Below are 20,466 nucleotides of genomic sequence, written 5' to 3'. Positions count from 1 at the left end.
TTATTTTTATGCGTTTTTTTTTGGCGTTTTTTTTTGGCGTTTTTTTTTTGGCGTTTTTTTCATTCGGAATACCGCGTTTTATTTATAGTAGTCACAGTAGAAAGCTAAAATACGGGTAACTCCCTGATTTGGAAAATCTCCCGTTTTGTTTTTTGGTAGCATTCTTACTTTTTTGACTTATATATTGCCTATACTACTCCTGTAGCAGGGAGATGCTATAAAGTTGGTTGACAGCATCTTTATAATAGTCAGATTTCTTTCTCAACTAAAACAGGTTTCTGAAGTTGTAATCGCAATAATAAAATTAGAATTGATTATGTTATAATTTATTTACATCACACAAGTTGAATGACTAGTTTTTTTTTTTTGGCTTCACAAATATGAATTGTTGAAAAGTGCAGAAGAATTACACTGTGCTAATAGCCATAAAATTGATCATAAAAAAATGGCATGCAATTAAATAAATGTTGATTTTAACGTCAGGTTCGCCTCTATTGTCATCATTACTACTAACAATATGGAAAGCTCAAAATCAAAGATTATTATCCAAAATGTCGTCTCTTGATATGTGTGGGAATAGGTTACATAATTATTTGTATTAAATTATTTGTTTCTGCTGATACAAGTGTAAATGCAGAATCAAAAGAGTGCTTATACTTACTCTTAAATCATTATTCCAGATAGTGCTGAGAATGGTTTTTATGTCTTGGATATTACTTTTATAGAGGGCATGAGATAATTTGTGGTCGGGAAATTATGGCTTAAAGACTTCATTTTTAAGCTTATTAAAAAACTTGAAACGGATTTGAAAAGCATGATTTTAAAGTTGGGTTCGGAACATCCGACTAGAATTTTTTTTTAAAAAAAAAGGTGTTTTATCAGAAAAGATATATATATATATACGGTAAAAAAGACTTTGACATTGGTCCATTATACCGAAAATAACATCTATAATACTGCAATAATCAAATTAGAAGCGCGTTTATGGAGGGTAGTTATATGCGTCAGTGACAGTAGTTTTCTGTCTATTGATCTTGTTCTAGAACTGTCTGAAATGTTTATTAATCTTTTTTTCATGCAATGGAATGACCTAGAACTGTTCAAAAATGATTATTAATCTTTTGCACTAAAATGGACTGGAACCATCTATTTTTTTTTAAAAAAAAACACAAACAATGACATATGCATGGCTTGGCATATGCAATCAATTTTTTTTTTTTTTTTTTTTTTGATAGACAACTATAAAAAGAGAAACATTTTTAATTCCTTCTTTCTTTCTTCTCCAACAATTTTTTACTACAACTATATCTTATGTCAAGAAAATGAATGTGTGAGCTACATATGCACCATAGAAGATTTGCGAGCAAATATGCTAAGGGGTTTGACCAGGATTGGGTATTTCGAAAGCCATGTCGTTCTTAAAAAGGCTAAAATAGCATAGCCGAGAGAAAAACGGAGTTATGGAGGAGCCGTTTTTATTCAGTCAACTCATTGCTTTGGCTATTGATCCATTTTAGAACCAGTTTGGGCCGTTTTTATAAGGTAAGTCTTACATATTAATCAATCAGTGATAGCTGATAAATACCCTTGCTTTGGTAGGAGCTCAGAGAAATCTACTGGCTCAAAAGCTAGAAGGTGGAGTGAAGGAAGGATACCCGACCTTCTTCTTTACACAGATTTAGATGGTCTAAGTCTTGCCCTCTTCCTTTGCAAGGTCAAGTCTTTAAGATATATCATGCAAGATAATAGCCGTCCTAACCCCGACTTCATCGAACTGATAAATCTCATGAAGGGTGAGCTTGATACCACTGCCAGTCTGGATGGAAAGCGTTGAATAGTTTATTCTCTTCTGGTACAAGGTATGAAAGACATTACTAAGATGAATAATAAGCAATATTAACTTTGCTTATGATAGGGGATAAGTGCGCTACATAATGCTGCTCAAGGGAGGCTCGCCTAGGTTTATACAACTGGGGATGGCAAATAAGCTGGGAGGTCTGACCAGAATCGGGAATTCTGAATGCTCTCGCTATTAAAAAGTTTGAGGTATAACAGATACTCTATTTTTATTGAAAGCAAAACTGATAAAATATTTAGAAATAGATCCTAAGTCATGGTGTAAGCCTTGGGGTAAGATAATAATACTGCAGCCTGCTATAAAAAAAATTATTGATTCATTTTCCTTAGCCATTTTTAAACTTTTTGGAGGCGATTTCGGAACTTCTTTGAAGGACTTGAAGGACTTGAAGGTACATGACTACTTGAAGCACTTTTATATTTACTGACAAAAATGCTATGAAAAGTTCCAAAAAGATAGTACTGAAGCTGGTGTAGGTTATTCATATCACAGGCTTAAAGAAAACTTCGCTTATTCATTTTGTATAATCGTCTAGACCACATGAACTTTCGTTTTGAATACAGAGCTTTGAATGGTATTTTTTCATGGATGAACCAGGACGAAAGTAGTACAGAGTCAGCTCATCAATCTTTGTTGCTGCCAAGACCGAGGTTTCAAAACAATACACTGCCTCTACCAACATCATCAATATCACCGACCGAATCAAGGAAATTTCTTTGGTAAACACTTTGCTTAATTATGATACCTTCCTAACTAAACAATTGTATATAAGCGATGAAGACTGACCACGAAGCTGCTACTAGTTGGGATAACAATGCAAGCCTATCCAAGAACGATGTAGAAAAGAAAATCTCAATACCATTACTCCAAATGTAAGTCTAGTTCATATGTATGTATTTATGTAACATCAATTAAATAAGATTGCTGTATCATATTTAGATTGGTGTACTTGATTAGTTAAAGAAAAAGTAAGCACCGTGAAGAAACCATTGTTCTGTAGCCGGTTGGTTGAACCCATCCTTACCCCGTTCCTTCAAAAATCAAATGACATTGAGTTAAAAGGGTGAGTTTTTATAATGACAAACAAACAAGCTTTTACTAAATGACCTTGCTTTGATAGGAGCTCAGAGGAATCTACTGGATCTAAGGCTATAAGAGGAAGAGAAGGAGGGATGTCTGACCTTTCTTTTTGTACAGAGTTGAATGGTCTCTTGTCTAATCTTTGGATCCTCATACTTTAAAGAGGTTCCATAAAGTTTAAAAGTAAAATCTGGTAGCTCATTTAGCACTACAATAAAAATAAATTTCTTTGAACTTTTTAATAGTAATCCCATTAAAGACAATGAGCTTTGAAGTCAGAACTTCCTTAAAGAAGTTCGAGGTCTCTCATCTATTCTTTAAAAAAGTGAGCGTGATGGAAACACGGACATGAATATAGATATATGTCTGGAATTTTGTTTTGTTTCGCTAGCAGATTACGTGATAGATGAGTTATTTAAAAATTCGTATGCCAATCTTAATCGGGTCGTTTCAAATAATATTTGTCAACAATGGAACAAAAAATTACATAAACTAGTTCTTGTTTATCAGTTTTATCACAAGTAAACAACAAGAACTATCTATCACACTGCCTTATTCAATATTATCAACTTGATACTTGCTTATCCGTATAAATGTCTGTGCGTGTACCTTGTGTCTTAAAAGCACAATGTCCGTTGTCCTATTGCTTACTGCCTAACAAAAGGCTACTGGGTCTTTATCAGGCGAGGAGGAGTTACACCACGTGAGTGATTTACGCAAATAAAAAATGTTGTTTATTAATTAATCATATAAACAAGGGATGCTTTCGCATTGGCTAAAAATACACTAGCTACAATTGAATATTTGTTGACGCTGCTTACCTTCACACTTATTTAGCAAATAGCTCGGCATAACTTGCTAATACTGAAACGTGGTTTGTAAAACTACTAACACCAGTAAAAGTTTTTTTTTTTTTTTGATATACGAGAATTATCTACTTGATGTATATATGTAAGCCTTTTAAATGGACTTCACTGCTTTATGCTACTATTGCAGCTTCTATTTATATCAAGTGCTTTGAATTTATAAATAAAGTTAATTCAGGTGTGAATTGATATAAATCAAAAGAAACTACGTTTTCAATCTATGCCTTGACGTGACCACTCTTTAGGATAATAGGTAAAAGAATGATGCGTATGCTCGTTCAATTGCTTGAAAACTGACTCATTTACTTAAGTATGATAACCTGGTGAACTATGATCCCAATCCATGAGGTGTAATGAGTGCAGCTCCACGTTGATATTGGATGGTCCTTAATAAAACTGTGGGTTTTTTTTCACTTTGTAGGGATCAATAGCTTCCATGTCGTAGGAAGGAAGAGACTATATCAATGTTGAAGCTGTAAATTCCCATAAAAATAATGCATTTTTGCCATGGAGTGTGTGATACAAGGGAGTCTTAATTAGGAAAGCATAAACCAATCATATCCATCCATCCTCACGTATGTTTATCTGGTATTTTTCACATGAAAGTATTGCTATCCAATTTTTTTTTTTTTTTTTGTTCGTGAATGAGTAGGATTTATTTCAAGCTCCATCTATAAATTAATGCTGTTATCTGCAAAGTCTAAAATAAAAATAAAAAAAGATAAGGAGGGATGTTTGGGAGGGGAAGGGGAGGTGGTGGTGTGGGGGTTGAGGGTTGGAGGTCCAAGAAGTACAGACTAAATTTAAAATAGCCCCCCTTCCACCAATCAAAAAAAACATGCGGATGAAATTATTTGATTTGGATGCTGGAAAAATCATTGAGTAAATTATCGACGGGAGTGAAATCCACTATTTGAGGCGGGTTTTCCCAGTTGTCGGCAAACCTGTAGAATTCCAGTTTATAGATATTTTTTTCATTGTTCTTGGGCAAATTGTGATAAGGATGACGTTTAATGTACCAAGCGATATTCGACTGGAATTGGATGGCTCTTAAATATTCCATGACATGCAATAATTCAGACTCTCCGCTTGAAACAAACGCGGTTGAGTGATGTTCGAATTCTGTAGGGTGAATGGCGTTATAAGGCTGTAAAACCGTCTTTTGGTGTGAATCGTCCAATAGAATGGTATTGGTAGCGTCGTATTTTCCATCAAAATGTTTCCAAACCTTGTTGAGATCCTTGATTGTCAAGCTTTTTCGGTTGAAATCTCGTGTGCTCAGGTCCAGACTGGTACGGTCCCACACGGCAACCAACTTATCTCTACGGTGACGGAAGATACGGCTCATGTATTTGACCGAATGAGGCTGTGCGCTGGACCATAGCATGACAGTGAAATTTTCAAATACATAGTCAAAAAATTCTTGCGCATAAGGTCGAACATACATGGACTTGTTCTTGCGGTTACGAGACACAAGTGTGCCATTCAAATCCAAAATTAACAATTGATCCTTGCGTGCTTCTTTTAAAGTGATTGATTCCTTGTTTACCACATTCAAGTATGCCTTTGTTGGTGCTAACACTTTTTTACTCATTGAAACGTCTAATAAATAAAAAAAAAATTTTTTGAGTGAGGGGTGGAAAAGGGGAGAAATGATGCGTCACTTGAGGAAGATCCCCTTTGTAGTGCAAAAAAATAAGGGCTATCTAGACCTCTTTTTTTTATATAATTATTTTATTTCTCTTTCTCTTTCCTTTCTTTTTTTTTTTTTTTTTTTTTTTTTTTTTTTATATATATATATAAATATTGTAAAGAAAATGTCTACGACTACCACCAGTTTGCGCTATAGTTTCAATATGGGTAAAGAAGTACCTGCTGTTGTTATATTAGATAACAGACCGTATGAAAGCACCAGTTCCAGCAGCACGACAACGACCAACAGCCCAGTCATCTCTTCCCATCACTTGGAATTAAGTCATTGTGGTTGCAACAGAGTCATCACTTCTGAATACAGCTGTAGTGAATGCCACGAGGGATTTCTGCCTATCCTTCAACTGGCCAAAGAAACAGGGGAAGCCAAGCTTTTGCTTAGTCAGTTGCAAACACAAGAAGAATCTTTACGTCATGATGGTCGCATCAAGACTGACACACTAAACACATTAGAAATGACCGTGAGCCAGAGCAAAAGATTAATCGAAACAACCGTACAAGGCATCGATTCTTTGCAGCATGATTTAAAGGTACTCAAGAACAAATGTAAAGAGGAAACATGTCAAGTCCAGCAAATCCAAGAATCCAAAGAGAATATCGAAAAGGAATTAGAAGAGCTTGGAACAAAACTCACAGAAGAAGCAGACAGTATGATTGTCATTGAAAAGGAAGCCCAACGTATCCTCGAACGAGAAAATGGATTGTTAGAGACAGAATTAAAGTCTGCCGAAAGAGAATTAAAAGAGGCTTCAAGTCAATTAAAATTAATTCGAAACACGATGGGGCAACATGATGATATAATGAATCATACATTAGATGAACAACCACAACAACAACAACAACAGCAAGTACAGGTCGAAAGTAACGTGATTGATACCTATACCCGTGCTCAAGTGGAAACCATCTTGATGCATGGGTTGGAATTAGGTCTTCATATGGACACTTTGGAAGACGATGGGGCTTTGATGGATTTCAACGATTTCATCCAATCTTTATACAAGACACCACTCCGAAAGATTCATTCATTAAAATACATGCGTTACTGTATTCGTGACGATATAGAACCCTGTCTAAGATTTGGCCCTAACCCTAGACTAGCCACTCGAAAAATTATGGACTCGATCCTCGTCAAGAGTTGCTTTATTGAAGAATGTCCCGAAGGCTTTGTGACGGAACAAGCCATCCGACAGCTAAAAGAAGAAGCTTCCGCCAGCCTTTGGGAGAGATTCACCACCTCCACCGTCTTCTTGGGTTGCCAAGCGTGTGGTCGAAACATGGATAAACAGTCGAGAGTCGCTCTCTTAAAATATCGTTTCCGAATCTCTTATTTTGATGAATGGGCTTGTATTGATCGTTACTGTCGAGATCGATTACTTGCCGTGATTGAATTCTACTTATTTATTCGCCATCTTCGTGCTGGTGCATACAAGCATCGCTCTGTTCATGAATTATACCAGCAATCCATCCGTCTCAAGCTACAAATGTTCCTTACCAGGTAAAAAAAAAACCACTACTAGTATTATTATTATTATGTGATAGGGTCTAATGCTTATTTTAGAATGGGAGCATTGCCAAGCATGTTACAGAACTGTGGCATCCACAAAGACAAGATTGCTTCTGCCTTTCACGGAGAAGATATGAACCATAGTGTCATGTTACTTTCTGAGTCTGCATTTGAAAGACTTTCAAGTTCGACTGAATCTACCATGACTATTTCAACTGTAGAATCTTCAAGGACGTCTGCATCATCCTAATACAACCCTAAAGAAAAAAACTAAATTATTAATTTACATGTATAACAACAAACACCCCTTATTTATCCCCTTTCTTTTTTTTTTAAAGCACTTAATCCTCTCTTTCTCTCTTTAAAATAATAATAATAATTATAATAATAAAAATAATACCTTTTTGCCCTTGCATCACATTCTAGATACCGTGATTACAACAGCGATACACAATGTGGCTTCTTTTGTTGGGCGTTGACTAATACGAATAGGAGAACTGCATACCATGCAGTCTCATGTAAGATAATAATAATGGGGAAGATTCCTTTCTATCTCTCTTTTTTTTTATTTTTTTTATTGTCTCCCATCCTTTATTTTTTTCATCTTTATTTTTTTCTTCTCTTTGCATCACAAAAAAAAAAAAAGATGGACCCGCCCGTAGTGATTACAATATGCGATCATGAGGCTAAACCCTCCAGTCCTAGTAGTAACAGTAGTAGTCACACAGCATCATCTGTCATCCGAGTATCATTCTATCATCGTTACCGCAAATACATCCAGTAAAAATCTTGTACAATCTGTCGTATATTGTTTTTATTTCTTTATATATATATATCATTGTTTACACCCCTTTTCTTTTTAACACAGTGTTTTGATTTGGTTCGGACTTACGGGGTTTCTATGTGCTGCATATTCGTTGCAAATTCCAAAAGGCTATAATCAAGAGTTACTCGTGCTGGGAATCATTTATGCTTACATCACACTTTACTTGATATTCTGTCATGTCTCAACGGATATCGTTACGCAGCCTTGTTCATCACTATTAAAGACGGTCGGTCGACTCTTGGGACGCTATGTAGGAAAAGGGAAACGTATGATGGTGATATATGCATGCCTCGTGACCGTCATCATGGCAGCCACGGTTTTTTCGTTTCCTGAAAAACCTGATTCTCCCCGTCTAAAACGGCTGATTTCATTCTTTGGCTTATTTATTTTTATTCTCAGTACGTGGGGATCTTCAAAGGTAAACACAAAAAAAAACAATAAATACAAATAAAAAAGCAATTTAGAAGGCGTAACTCAATCTATACATATAATAGCATCGTTACAAGGTTCAATGGAATACAATTACTACCGCCATCTTGCTACAGTTTCTATTGGCTCTGTTTGTTTTTCGCACGGATGTAGGACACGACTTATTTCATTGGATCTCGAGTTTTGTCGAATCATTTTTACATGAAGCCTATTACGGTTCCGAGTTTGTATTTGGAACGGCGGCCGCAAACGCTGGTACGTTTGCTCTAAACGTGTTTCCGGCCGTCATCTTTTTTGCTTCGGTCGTACAAATGTTGTACTATTTAGGAACCATCCAATGGGTACTGAATAAAGTCAGTATTGTCTTTATTCACCTCTTGGCCATCTCGGGTGCCGAGTCCGTGGTAGCCATCGCATCGGTAAACCATCTTTTTAGATTATACACACACACAATAAACATAGCAACCCTCATCCTACTATATATATATATTTTTAGCCTTTCTTGGGAGCCTGTGAAAATGCTTTATTGATTGAACCCTTAATTCCCAACCTCACTAAGTCGGAAATTCACCAAATCATGACTTCGGGATTTGCCACGATTTCAGGGTCTGTGCTTTACGGCTATATTGCCATGGGCGTGTCCGGTCAAGCCTTACTTACCTCCTGTATCATGTCCATTCCTTGTTCCGTTGCTGTATCCAAGTTACGTTACCCCGAGACAGAACTATCGGCCACTCAGAGCAAGGTGGAAATTCATGTAGATGATGACACCACCAATATCCTGCATGCAGCTGGAAAAGGTGCTGAAGTAGGCATCAAAATTGTCTTCTTGATCTTGGCCAATATCATTTCTATCTTGGCTATTTTATATGCCATCAATGGATTCTTGACTTGGCTGGGTAACTTTGTGAATATCGACAATCTCACCTTGGAATTAATCACTGGCTATGTGTTTGTGCCTGTACGCCTTTTTTTTTTTCCTGCCCGATATAACTTTATTTTATTTTATTGACTCACTCCTTTTTGTTCGTTCGGATTTTAGATTGCTTGGCTTATTGGGGCTGATAATAAGGATTTGGTGATTGTAGGAAGACTCATGGCTACCAAGATCTGGTCCAACGAGTTCATTGCCTTCAAACAAATGACAGACCTCTACAAGGGCCAATTATCCGTACGTTCTCAACTGGTTACCACTTATGCACTTTGTGGTTTTGCCAACTTTGGCAGTGTGGGGATGCAAGTGGCTGTACTGGTAGCTTTAGCTCCAGATAGAACGGGAGATATATCTCAATTAGCCGTATCCTCGTTAATTTGTGGGTCTCTAAGTACATGGCTATCTGCTGCTGTTGCAGGAATGCTCATTTGAATTTTTTTTAAAAAAAAACGACAGTCCTTTCCATAACAAATCTTCACAAGCCAAAAACACTGTGGGATTGTAACCCCGGCATCTTTCAGATCCCCCCACCCTCCATATTCTACTTTATTGTTTCTTCCTTTATCTTTCTCTATTTTCTAATTACATAAAAAAAGAAATGACACAAATATTAGAATCTAGAAAACCAGAACCTTACATTAAATCGTCTTGCAAGAAATGTATTACACCCATTGAATTTTTACCGGAAGGACAAAGTGTGGGTCAAAAGGTGTCTGTAAAGTGTTGGGCGTGTGAACAAGTTGAAACGTACCTCGTTACAGAACAACCTTCGAAACCTTCCACCGCTAAACCCAAAACCAACACTCGAAAAAAAGGCACAGGTAATTAAGACATCACCTTTATTTTTTTTCTACTTTTTGAAACTCATGGACGCTTTTTTATCAAGACGACAAGCCCGTTTCGATAGAATATTATGAATTACTTGGCATTTCACATACGGCAACAGGCGATGAAATTAAAAAAGCCTATCGCAAAATGGCCATCAAGTATCACCCTGATAAAAATCAAAACGATCCTACAGCTGAAGACAAGGTTTGTTATAGATTCCCCCCAACAACAATAAGAACATGCGTCACTCATCCCCCATACACACACTAGTTTAAGAAACTCTCTGAAGCTTATCAAGTACTTTCTGATCCCAAATTAAGAAAACGATACAACGAAGTAGGAGAGGAAAACGGTATTAAACCTGACGGAGGTTTCGGTAAGTTCTTGGGGATTCTTTTATTTTTGAGGCAGGTCTCAACGGAAGAAAAAAAGTATTTACAGCTTCTTAAAAATGTAGTTGATCCCGAAGATTTCTTTAAACAATCCTTTGGCGGTGACCGATTCCTGGACATTATAGGTGAAATCTCCATTGGCAAGGACATGCGTGATGCGCTTGAAACTGCCGAAGAAGGCAACGAGGACGACCTGTCCCCCGAGGACAAGGCTGCACGCGAAGTACAAAAGGTCGAATCCGAACAGGAACGCAACCTGGTCCGTTTAAAGCGTGTGGAAATTCTCGCCGACAAACTTGTGACCAAGCTCAACACCTACGATCAACACAACCCACAACGATTTGTGGACGCCGTGAAAAAGGAAGCAGAGGATTTGAAGCTGGAAAATCATGGTGTCGAACTATTACATGCCATTGGCTACGCTTATAACATGAAGGTCAATCAGTACAGTAGTAAGAAATTTGCCTTTGGCTTGGGTGGTATGTTTCATTCGATGAAGGAAAAGGGTTATATCTTTAGTCAGACAGTGGGCACATTACGTACTGCCTATGACTTGCAATCCACATTCGGTGAACTTCAAAAGGCTGAGGAAAATGGTGTGACAGAGGAAGAAAAGGCAAGGCTGGAGGAGGCTGCTGCCATCAAGGGTTTACAAGCCATCTGGCGTGGCTCCAAATTGGAAATCGAAAGTGTCTTACGTGACGTCTGTGATATCGTCTTGGAGGATAAAAAGTGTACAAAAGAAGAGCTCTCAAACCGAATCCATGCATTAGGTATCATTGGCTCCATATACCAAAGCGTCATGCCTGAACCTATTCCTGACGCTGTTTAATTTTTTTATAATAATAATAAAAAAAAAATGTCGGAGGGGGGCTGAAAGGACATGATAAAAAAAGAGTCATCGAATTTTCTATTGGCTCTGAGACACTATATAATACCTTTTTTTGCACTAAGAAAAAAAAAACACCTCTCTTTCTCTTTTCTGTTAATAATAAAACATCATGGTTAAGCCTGTCACACCCCCTTCCGCAACCTTTGATTTCTCTACCATGGGATTTCAATACAGAGATATCAATGGTTACATGAAGTATACATGGACTGAAGAAACTGGCTGGAACGCCGGTTCTTTCGAAACTGACCCTTTATTGAAGGTACACATGTGTGCCACCGGTCTCAACTATGGTCAACAGGTAATTATCATATAAAAAACACATTAGTCTGTGTGTGTGTGTGTCTGATAGAAGAAAGGTATATAGTGCTTTGAAGGTATGAAGGCTTTCCGTGACGCTGAAGGACGTGTGCGTATCTTCCGTCCTTACATCAATGCCGCTAGAATGGCATTAAGTGCTCAAAAGGGCTTCATGCCTGAGGTTCCTCAAGACCTCTTTGTAGAAGGTGTACGCCGTACCGTAGAGGCTAACCTCGAATACGTGCCACCCAAAGAGACAGGTGGTTCCCTCTATATCCGTCCTCTTTTATTCGGCAGTGGTCCCTTCATTGGCATGGGTGCCGCACCTGAATTCACTTTTGTCGTCTTTGCTATGCCTGTGGGTGCTTTCTATGTTGATGGTGTTAAGCCTGTCGATGTGCTTGTCATTGAGGATTGTGACAGAAGTAAGTTTAAAAAAAGAATTCTTCATTTACGCGGGTAAACTGAGTATTAATTTTTTTTTTTTTTTGCATTAAAAAAAAAAGGTGCTCCCAATGGCACAGGTGCTGCTAAATTAGGTGGTAACTATGCTCCTACTTTTGGTCCCATCATGAAGGCCAAGAAACTTGGATACCCCCTTACACTTCATTTGGATGCAAAGACACATACCTGCATTGATGAATTCTCTACTTCTAACTTTGTGGCTCTGACTCATCCCGGTAAAATTCACAACCTTAAAAAAGAAATGTGAGAAAATATGTATTAAACAAATAACAACATAGATGCCGAAGGAAAGCGTACATTTGTTACACCCAATTCAGACACCATCTTAAGATCCGTCACACGTCTCTCTCTTGAAGACGTTGCCGAAAAGTTGGGTTGGAAGGTCGAGGAAAGACAAGTGACATTTGATGAAGTGGTACAAGGTAAATTTGATGAAGTGGCTGCTTGTGGTACCGCTGCCATCATCACACCTGTTCGTAAGATTGTACGTGGTGATCAAGTTATCTTGATCGGTAAGGGTGACCAAACAGATATTGGTCCTGGTTTCGAGCAACTCTATAATGAATACCGTGGTGTTCAATCCGGTGATATTGAAGATACCTTTGGTTGGATGTGGCCTGCCGAAGGTTTGTAGATATAAACAAAGCTTCTTTTTTTTTATTACAGTTAAATAAATAAAAAAAATAAAAAAATGTATTTTAATCCTTTTGTCTTCCTACACCGTCAATAACAATTCTATAATGTCCTTTGCCATTAATCAAATCCTTCACTCCTCCATTGACACCATCCAAAGTATTATCAACAGTCGTGACCCAAGGTCGAACACCTGTCTCACTAGCAAAATCCAACATCTCCTTTAAATCATCCTGGTCACCGACAAAAGTACCACAAATACTCACACTATTGTAAACCACAGCAGAAGATTCAATCACCAAGGGCTTTTCAGGAAGATCAATCAAGACTAACTTTCCCGCTACCTTGACCAACTCGACTAATTTCGTCCAATTCGTATCTTTACCAGATCCACACACTAACAAAACATCGACGCTCTTTTGATATTGAGCGTCGTACGTGCCATCCTTGTTCAAAATCATAAAATCAGTAGCTCCCAACTCCATAGCATCTTGTCGTTTACGGTCTGAAGTCGAAATAGCCAACACTTTTTTGCACTGCTTGGCTCGTGCCCATTGAATCTACTCACCCCCCAGATAATTGTAAGCTTTTCGGGATAAAAGAGATAAATTCAACTAAACTTACAGCGAGATGGCCTAATCCACCAATTCCCAAGATACCCACCGTCGTGTCCTTTCCAATATCATGGTTCTTGAATGGGAGATATCTGCATAATTAAAATGATCAGCCACTTGCACGTCCTTTCTGCAATCTTTTTTATGTGCACTTACGTAGTAATACCTGCGCATAATCTAAAAGTCAACAACATAACGCAGTTTAGAAAAGAATATCATTTATCTCTCTTTTTATACACACACTTACAAAGGAGCATCAATATCTCGAATATTCTCGGGAATGGCAATAGCCCATTTTGCTTGCACTCGAACCTTATTGGCGTACCCCTAAATGAAAAAAAAAAGAGTTAAAATGGACGTTCTATTTAAGCGGTGGATAATAGTTTTTTTTTTTTACACCAAATGTCTTGTGGCCTTTAAAATTGCCATTGTACGTAGTGACTTTGGAAGGACAGAATTGACCGCGCGACTGATGGCATTGTTCACAGTCTCCGCAAGATCGGCATACTGGGCTTACGCCAACACGATCTCCCAATCCATGTTGCTTAACACCCGAACCAACCGCAGTTACTTTACCGATAAATTCGTGACCTGGAATGATTGGAAATGTAGCTCTGTTCCAACCCTATTTTTTTTTCAGTGTCTTTTCCCTTTTCTCTCTCTTTATTTTTATATATTATACTTACGTTGGTCAATTGATGGATATCTGAACCGCAACTTAAAAAATAGACATATTAAAGGTCTGACTTTCTATTAAAGAATGAGGATGGACTTACATGCCACACGCGGATACCTCAATTTCTATTTCATCCGATTCCAAAGGTCTTGGTTCAAACGTCATGGGTTGTAAATGTGTCGAGGCATCGTCTAATACAAAAGGCTGTAAACCAGCATAACCAACAAAAGTTTCAGAGGAACTCATTTATAGAAAAGAAAGCTATGAGACTTCTTTTTCAGAAATCAGAACTACAGAGCTATTTAAAAAAAAAAATCTGTTCACGTGGGGGTTGGGGTGATGCACTATCTATTTGTCGTACCGAGCAGATATACCATGTATATTAAAAAAGAAGATTAAGGGAAAATCCTAAACTATGCACATATCTCGGTTTGCTGCAACTCATATTAGAATCCCACCTATTATAAAAGATGTACTCACCGCATCCATACTTTTAATGTATCCACGATCGAGATTTCCAGCATTCACTTGTTTTCACACGCAGCATAAGTTTAACCGTTTGACAGTTGCGACAAGTCGAAAAGATAAGCAAATGTATACTATCTAAGCAGACTTGTGCCCCCCTCCCCCAGAATTTGTTGCCATGTACGAAAAATAGATCCGTCTGGTAATCAAATAGCCATACCAAAGTGAATTGTGTTTACAATTGTATATCTGTTCTTTCCGATATCACTCATAGTGCAGTCATTGTCATAAGAGATCTCGCAGAAAGAGGAAAAAGATTGACTGTTTATTTTATGTTGGCTATCTCTTAATAACTTATCAGATAACGAAATAAAATCAAGAACAGACTTAGATTGTAGAGAACACTGTAATGTGTTTTTTGGGAAAATACACAAGCCTGTACATACTTTAATCGATCTCTGGTGTATAAAAAATCTTACGGGAGCAAATCCCATTGGGTGTTAGACAAGTATTTCATGTTCGTTTCAACTAAAGCATTGAAACCCTGTTACGCTACTATAATAAATATATTCGCAACATGTAAAATACATCAGTGCGTATAATGACTGCTGATGATGAACTGTTATGATGACACAGACGAAAAAGGTCTTTGGGCGGGGCATTAAAGTCAAAGAATGGGAATAATATCCATTTAAAAAAAAAAGGGCTATATGTTACGTTAGATAAATAAAAAATGGCCTTCCGCTTTAAATCAATAAAGAAAAAAACTGATATTCAGCATAATACGATCTCCCGGCGTTTAACGGAACCCGCCTGGTGGAAATCGTGTGTATAAATGGATCAACCAAGAAGAAATTCAAATAAAGTAGTACAAAGTCATTCTCTCTTCTGGTGATTAACTGATATGTGCAGAAACCTTAAAAGCTTTGCTTCTACGTCATATAGAGTCATCCATAGTAACCAAAAAAAAAAAAAAAAAAAAAAAAAAAACTCACGAATATGAAAATAAAATTAGTTATTTTTTTGTCAGCTAATAAATTAAGGACCTTGTCGTTTGTGGGTATTAATAGTATATTCAATGATGTTATTCTCGTCTTTCTTTGTCATGGTAAAAAAAAAAGTATGATATCATGCGGGATGCATAAGAGAGAGGGAAAAAAATATGCAGGGAGAAAATATATACAGCAGTTGTCTCCAATTTAGAGTGTCAGTGCCACCAAGAGAATAATCAAAATTGATAGACAACACATCATGATCCTCCCCATAATTCGCCCGATACATAAAGAATACCAAAACCCTCTTGCAGTATATAAAAAAGGGTCTGGGAGAACTTATATTTCTACAACTCTTTCTTTTCCTAAGAACCTACACTCATTTACTAGTTCACCCCCCCCCCCCTTCACACATTCCTTTAAACATATCACACCTTTTCTCTCAGCATGAAGAAATCATCATCTGCCTCCTTCTCCGTTTCCGAAAAGCGCACTGTCGCCATCAAGAAGATTCCTCGTCCAATGAACTGTTTCATGACTTTCCGTGTCGAGAAACAGAAAGAAATTTTAGATAAATGTCCTGGTGCCAATCACCGTGATATATCTAAAATTGTTGCAAAGTGGTGGAGAGACTTCCCTGACCACAAGAAAGAGCCTTACCGTGCCAAGGCTGCTCTTGCTAAAGCCAAACATTTAGAAGAGTAAGCATTCCATCTAGTCATACCCATTATAACGAATGCCACCTAAAAAAAAAACCCTCATTTTTTTTTAGATATCCAGACTATAAGTACCGTCCCCAAAAGAAAACTTATACAACTAGACCTTACAAGAAGCGTCCTGAAAATGAATTCACTGCTCGTGACTATCAAAATAAGCATCAACTTTTCTCGTTATACCACGAAGGAAAGCTATCCGACTCCAACTACGATAGTGATTGTCTTTTGGATGACAAGCCAGAAAAGAAAACGAAAAGGACCTCCAAGCAACTTGTGTCAAAGAATCCAGTGGTTAAGACACAGCAAGAACTATATTCTACTTACTCTACAAACGACCATCATACAAAATTTGTTGCTTCTCAGTCCGAAAGTCCTTGCAGTACTGGCCTGTTATACCCTCCCGTCAACGACATGATCTACAACTGTGGGTCTTCTGTTCCCTCCCAGTCAGTGTACTCACCTTCAGCCAGCCCTTATTCTGTAGGTTATTTTACTGATAACGAAGTATCTGTAAATGAGCCTATGATCAATTATCAACTCTATTCGGAGAACTATGGTTTTATTCAACCCATTCTTCCTTCTTACTCCGTGCCATCCCATTTCAATACATTTGATCAATTTTGTGAGTTTGATAACGCATTGATGTACACCAGCTCGTCCAGTTGTCATCCATTGGATATATCCGATACATACCTTGGTTACCGAGTTGATAATAGTGTCCCTGTTCCTTCTCTCTTGACTACCCCATTTTATTATCAGTAACTTCTATTTTTTTTTTAAACTTTATTTTCCACATCTCTACCCCCCCCCCTTTAATTTTTATTTGCAGATAACTACATATTATTAATTATTTTACTAATACAAGCTAACTTTCATTGTTCATCACTGACTTCCTAACCCACATCCCTTTCCCCCCTCAATTATTTTTTAAAATGTCTGTCTACGTATAGACGTGATCAGAGTAAATACAGTACTTCCGACACAGATTGGTCACTTTTTCTTTTATAAAAACCTTTTTCGTCCTCCCTGAGCAAATAAGGAGGTTTGGACATTCGACTTTCTACTTCCACATTTTATTTTGTATTTAGAGGAGAGCCTTGCGGTGAAGCTCCTTAATTATATCCATAAGCACTCTTTACAAGCGAGGAAGTGCAAAGGCAAAGAAGGCTGTGGGTGTAGAACATAAACCTGCACAAGAGGTCAAGTTTCAATTGGGAGATCAGTCATTGATATCGAAAACAAGTGTGTTGAGGGTTCTAGAGACAAAGAGGGGGATATGCCGGAAAGTGAATTGGTAGTAAGCTTTCCAGCAGATTGCCTGTATTGAATGCACGCAAATACTTGGTAAGATGACAGTTCGCGGAGAAAATGGTGTTGTTGAACGTCTCCTAAATTACGAATGGCATTTACTGGAGACACCTTTTCCTGAAAGACTTCAGGAATTTCTCACCAATAAATCACTTTCTGCACTTTATAAATAAGAACTATCAGTGATTTGAAGAGACCTGTATGCGAATGTTATTTTATCATCCGTATGTTTGAGCCTTAACTTAAAAAAAAACATCTGCAAATATCCCCAAGCTTACATACAAGCAACCCGGACATCGGTAATTGTCTATGTACCAATAGTGAAGCAGGATATAGAATGGTAATGTACTTGAACTTTTTCTTTAATTTTTTGTGGTGTAGACATTGTTTACGTGACACATGAACAAAACTTAAAAATGCATATAAAGGGGGAGAAATTGATTTTTAAATAGTTGTTTAACATCATGACAATAACAGACGATGCACAGGAGCCCATGCTGGCACAACAAGTGCAGCACATGGAGCCATTGGCTATTGGTGGTAAATACAGGATTACCGAAATTCTATACAAAGTCTGACCTACTCTTTCTTTACAGACCAGAGATTAGAACGAAAGATTGGCTGGATTCAAGGTGCCATGGTCAATGTAAGCTACATCATCGGTGCAGGTATTTTTGTAGGCCCAGCACTTACATTACAACTTGTTGGATCAGGCGGCATGAACTTGATTATTTGGTTTATCGGTGCATTGGTTGCATTCTCTGGAACTTTTACATTTATGGAACTAGGCACCATGGTAACGACAAAGCAGAAATAAGTTTGCACTGTTACTCAGCCTGACTAACTTTACAATACGAAAAAAACAAAGCTTCCTAGAAGGTAATCACCCTTATTGACAGCAGTGAACCGTTTGGCTTACATTGACATACATAGTGGCGGAGAAGTTGGTTATCTAGAATACTGTTACCGAAAGCCCAAATATCTTTTAGCTTATCTTTTCACATATTGGAGTTTGATGAATCGATCCAGTGGTGTCGCATCACAAGGTAAACTATTTCAATAAACAATATGATTGATTATCATATTCACTTCCCCCTCCCAAAAACAAAACAAAAAAAGGTATTGTGTTTGGAGGCTACATGAATTATGCTCTTTTTGGTCCCACATATAAATCCCATTGGGTGGATAGAGGATGGGCAGGTAAAAATTACAAAACTTCACTCCAAACGTGTCCTAATCAAAAACAATAGTTTTAAGTGCTTCTCTTCTGACCCTTGTAAACATCTTGTCTACAAAGACCACTATGAAAATGATGGGAGTTCTGACCATTGTTAAATTATCTGTGCTTGGATTGATTGCGTTCATCGGATTTTTAGTCTTAGTTAAAGCCATACCCTCCGATGTAGATGCAGGATTAAATTTATCGTTTTATGGTACCTCAACAACAGTTGGCCCTTATGCATCTGCATTGTACTATGTGAGTCGTGATATTTATTACACGCTAACATACTAATACCGTCATAACATAGGTCATGAATAGTTATAGTGGATGGCATAACTTGAATTACATTCTCGATGAGGTCAAGGTAAACTATGCCCTTTTTTAAAAGATAGAGACCCTATCTAAGAATCTACATTCAATAGGATCCCATTAGAAATTTACCAAAAGCTTCTGCCGCCGCAATGCTGACTACAGCCGCGTTATATATTCTCACCAACATGGCTTATTTGATTGTTTTGCCACTTGATACCATGAAGAACTCCGAATTTATTGTGGCCGCTGCATTGTAAGTAGTACAACCGGGAAGCCCGAAATAATTTTTGCTCTGTTACAGAGAGAATGACCCCGTGTATTTTAGTTTCACAAAGTCATTGGGACAAAATTTTGCTTCCAACGTTTTACCAATTTTTATTGGTCTTAGTGCATTTGGCTGTGGTGCTGCTATCAACTTTTCAGCCGGAAGGTAAAATACATTTTTTAAGGAACGAATAGACCTGGTTCCTTTCCCAGTAGTGATTGAAAATTTGAAAAAATAGAGTCATTATGGAAGTGGCAAGACAAGGTTTGTTGCCGTATGGTCATGTGTTTGGAAAGGTGAATCCCAAGATTGGTAGTCCTGTAAATGCCTATCTTTTACAATACGTACTTTCAATCATATTTATTCTTGTACCTCCACCCGGCGCTGTCTATCAATTTATCGTAGCATTTGCTGCTTATCCTGTCTATGTAAATAGAATATACAATCATGCAAACCAACACCACTCAACTAACCTTTATATTTAGGTTTTCTACTTTTTAATGGCATTAGCAGTCTTGATTCTAAGAAAACGGGAGCCTTTCAGCAAACGACCTATTTCGGCTCCATTAGGTAAAAAAAAAAAATCAGCAAAGAAACAAAAACAATTGAAACTGAAGTTATTTGATAGTGTGTGTATACGTGTTCCTTGCTTTCACAGCATATGCGCTGGTGTTTGTATTTATTCCTGTCGAAAATAAATACTATCCTTACTGGCGTAAGTAACACAGAAAAAAAAACTGTTGCAAAAAACTGACTTATTATCTAGTTCCATACGTGTCTGCCATTTTCTCCATGCTGCTTTGTACTTGTTTCTGGGTAAAATAACAAAAAAAAAAATAAGAATTGGTACGATTTAAAAGTGTGTCTAACTGTCCCATAGTATTATCAAGTTGTTTTGAACAACTCACCCGGTAAATCGTACAATGAGTCCATTCGAAACCAAGGCCATGCAGCTATTGAACAAGAGATTTATGGTGAGTATGCCTCAGTTCCTACAGATGATGCATCATAGGTCCCTCATTTTTTTACTTTATTTTTCCTAAACGTGATAATTACCCAACACTTGTTCAATTTAATAAATCTAAACGTGATATTCGTGTAATATTCAAAACATCAAACGCTTTACCCCATCTTTTTTTTTTCTTGCTGTGTTGTCAATAATTATGTCCATTTTGGGACGTC

At 37.5% G+C, this 20,466-nt stretch overlaps 9 protein-coding genes across 9 annotated transcripts; 6 read left to right on the top strand and 3 right to left on the bottom strand.

The window, feature by feature from the left end:
• Nucleotides 1-2,372: 2,372 nt before the first annotated feature.
• On the bottom strand, nucleotides 2,373-3,846 carry EV154DRAFT_549814 (uncharacterized protein; the record flags this gene model as incomplete). The annotated part of the gene is made up of 4 exons (XM_051604891.1): nucleotides 3,760-3,846; nucleotides 3,040-3,146; nucleotides 2,645-2,736; nucleotides 2,373-2,589 (listed from the first exon to the last, which is right to left on the bottom strand). Exons 1-4 carry the CDS (start codon nucleotides 3,788-3,790, stop codon nucleotides 2,373-2,375), a joined length of 447 nt encoding a protein of 148 aa, XP_051459896.1. The 5' UTR covers nucleotides 3,791-3,846.
• A 492-nt stretch (nucleotides 3,847-4,338) lies between these two features.
• Nucleotides 4,339-5,516, bottom strand: EV154DRAFT_501325 (HAD-like domain-containing protein). Its single transcript, XM_051600681.1, has one exon. It carries the CDS (start codon nucleotides 5,396-5,398, stop codon nucleotides 4,655-4,657), a length of 744 nt encoding a protein of 247 aa, XP_051459895.1. The 5' UTR covers nucleotides 5,399-5,516; the 3' UTR covers nucleotides 4,339-4,654.
• A 144-nt stretch (nucleotides 5,517-5,660) lies between these two features.
• On the top strand, nucleotides 5,661-7,268 carry EV154DRAFT_536998 (uncharacterized protein; the record flags this gene model as incomplete). Its single annotated transcript, XM_051604180.1, has 3 exons — nucleotides 5,661-5,823; nucleotides 5,869-7,009; nucleotides 7,073-7,268. 3 exons carry the CDS (start codon nucleotides 5,661-5,663, stop codon nucleotides 7,266-7,268), a joined length of 1,500 nt encoding a protein of 499 aa, XP_051459894.1.
• Nucleotides 7,269-7,881: 613 nt separating this feature from the next.
• EV154DRAFT_582801 (Na+ dependent nucleoside transporter C-terminus-domain-containing protein) lies at nucleotides 7,882-10,081 on the top strand (the record flags this gene model as incomplete). Its single annotated transcript, XM_051606683.1, has 4 exons — nucleotides 7,882-8,262; nucleotides 8,339-8,692; nucleotides 8,770-9,234; nucleotides 9,316-10,081. Coding segments are annotated over 4 exons (1,524 nt in total), but the record flags the coding sequence as incomplete, so codon positions are not given.
• Nucleotides 9,723-11,380, top strand: EV154DRAFT_143592 (X-domain of DnaJ-containing-domain-containing protein). The gene is made up of 3 exons (XM_051594074.1): nucleotides 9,723-10,028; nucleotides 10,094-10,239; nucleotides 10,306-11,380. The coding sequence occupies exons 1-3, from the start codon at nucleotides 9,806-9,808 to the stop codon at nucleotides 11,257-11,259; spliced, it is 1,323 nt and encodes a 440-aa protein (XP_051459892.1). The 5' UTR covers nucleotides 9,723-9,805; the 3' UTR covers nucleotides 11,260-11,380.
• An 18-nt stretch (nucleotides 11,381-11,398) lies between these two features.
• EV154DRAFT_501312 (branched-chain amino acid aminotransferase) lies at nucleotides 11,399-12,775 on the top strand. The gene is made up of 4 exons (XM_051600680.1): nucleotides 11,399-11,617; nucleotides 11,684-12,041; nucleotides 12,123-12,296; nucleotides 12,360-12,775. The coding sequence occupies exons 1-4, from the start codon at nucleotides 11,429-11,431 to the stop codon at nucleotides 12,713-12,715; spliced, it is 1,077 nt and encodes a 358-aa protein (XP_051459891.1). The 5' UTR covers nucleotides 11,399-11,428; the 3' UTR covers nucleotides 12,716-12,775.
• Nucleotides 12,776-14,353, bottom strand: EV154DRAFT_501309 (chaperonin 10-like protein). Its single transcript, XM_051600679.1, has 7 exons — nucleotides 14,105-14,353; nucleotides 14,015-14,045; nucleotides 13,726-13,953; nucleotides 13,576-13,655; nucleotides 13,485-13,505; nucleotides 13,339-13,420; nucleotides 12,776-13,274 (listed from the first exon to the last, which is right to left on the bottom strand). The coding sequence occupies exons 1-7, from the start codon at nucleotides 14,248-14,250 to the stop codon at nucleotides 12,780-12,782; spliced, it is 1,083 nt and encodes a 360-aa protein (XP_051459890.1). The 5' UTR covers nucleotides 14,251-14,353; the 3' UTR covers nucleotides 12,776-12,779.
• A 1,478-nt stretch (nucleotides 14,354-15,831) lies between these two features.
• Nucleotides 15,832-17,475, top strand: EV154DRAFT_582794 (uncharacterized protein; the record flags this gene model as incomplete). The annotated part of the gene is made up of 3 exons (XM_051606682.1): nucleotides 15,832-16,162; nucleotides 16,234-16,935; nucleotides 17,307-17,475. Exons 1-3 carry the CDS (start codon nucleotides 15,909-15,911, stop codon nucleotides 17,473-17,475), a joined length of 1,125 nt encoding a protein of 374 aa, XP_051459889.1. The 5' UTR covers nucleotides 15,832-15,908.
• Nucleotides 17,476-18,080: 605 nt separating this feature from the next.
• EV154DRAFT_416733 (amino acid permease-domain-containing protein) lies at nucleotides 18,081-20,296 on the top strand (the record flags this gene model as incomplete). Its single annotated transcript, XM_051595754.1, has 11 exons — nucleotides 18,081-18,281; nucleotides 18,419-18,531; nucleotides 18,736-18,803; nucleotides 18,874-18,962; nucleotides 19,015-19,065; nucleotides 19,130-19,272; nucleotides 19,345-19,449; nucleotides 19,523-19,712; nucleotides 19,770-19,854; nucleotides 20,051-20,100; nucleotides 20,165-20,296. Coding segments are annotated over 11 exons (1,227 nt in total), but the record flags the coding sequence as incomplete, so codon positions are not given.
• Nucleotides 20,297-20,466: the final 170 nt, after the last annotated feature.

This window comes from Mucor mucedo, assembly GCF_025094135.1.
Source record: "Mucor mucedo strain NRRL 3635 chromosome Unknown EV154scaffold_24, whole genome shotgun sequence".
Taxonomy (NCBI): Eukaryota; Fungi; Mucoromycota; class Mucoromycetes; order Mucorales; family Mucoraceae; genus Mucor; species Mucor mucedo.
This window is presented reverse-complemented; position numbering and strand designations above follow the sequence as displayed.

Coding starts and splice junctions, on each gene's coding strand:
- EV154DRAFT_501325 (XM_051600681.1), bottom strand. CDS start 5,398: ATGAGTAAAAAAGTGTTAGCACCAACAAAGGCATACTTGAATGTGGTA.
- EV154DRAFT_143592 (XM_051594074.1), top strand. CDS start 9,806: ATGACACAAATATTAGAATCTAGAAAACCAGAACCTTACATTAAATCG. Junction 10,029..10,093: donor CACTCGAAAAAAAGGCACAG/GTAATTAAGACA, acceptor TTTTTTATCAAG/ACGACAAGCCCGTTTCGATA. Junction 10,240..10,305: donor ATCCTACAGCTGAAGACAAG/GTTTGTTATAGA, acceptor TACACACACTAG/TTTAAGAAACTCTCTGAAGC.
- EV154DRAFT_501312 (XM_051600680.1), top strand. CDS start 11,429: ATGGTTAAGCCTGTCACACCCCCTTCCGCAACCTTTGATTTCTCTACC. Junction 11,618..11,683: donor GTCTCAACTATGGTCAACAG/GTAATTATCATA, acceptor AAAGGTATATAG/TGCTTTGAAGGTATGAAGGC. Junction 12,297..12,359: donor TGTGGCTCTGACTCATCCCG/GTAAAATTCACA, acceptor ATAACAACATAG/ATGCCGAAGGAAAGCGTACA.
- EV154DRAFT_501309 (XM_051600679.1), bottom strand. CDS start 14,250: ATGAGTTCCTCTGAAACTTTTGTTGGTTATGCTGGTTTACAGCCTTTT. Junction 13,954..14,014: donor ATATCCATCAATTGACCAAC/GTAAGTATAATA, acceptor AAAAAAAAATAG/GGTTGGAACAGAGCTACATT. Junction 13,656..13,725: donor AAGGCCACAAGACATTTGGT/GTAAAAAAAAAA, acceptor TTTTTCATTTAG/GGGTACGCCAATAAGGTTCG.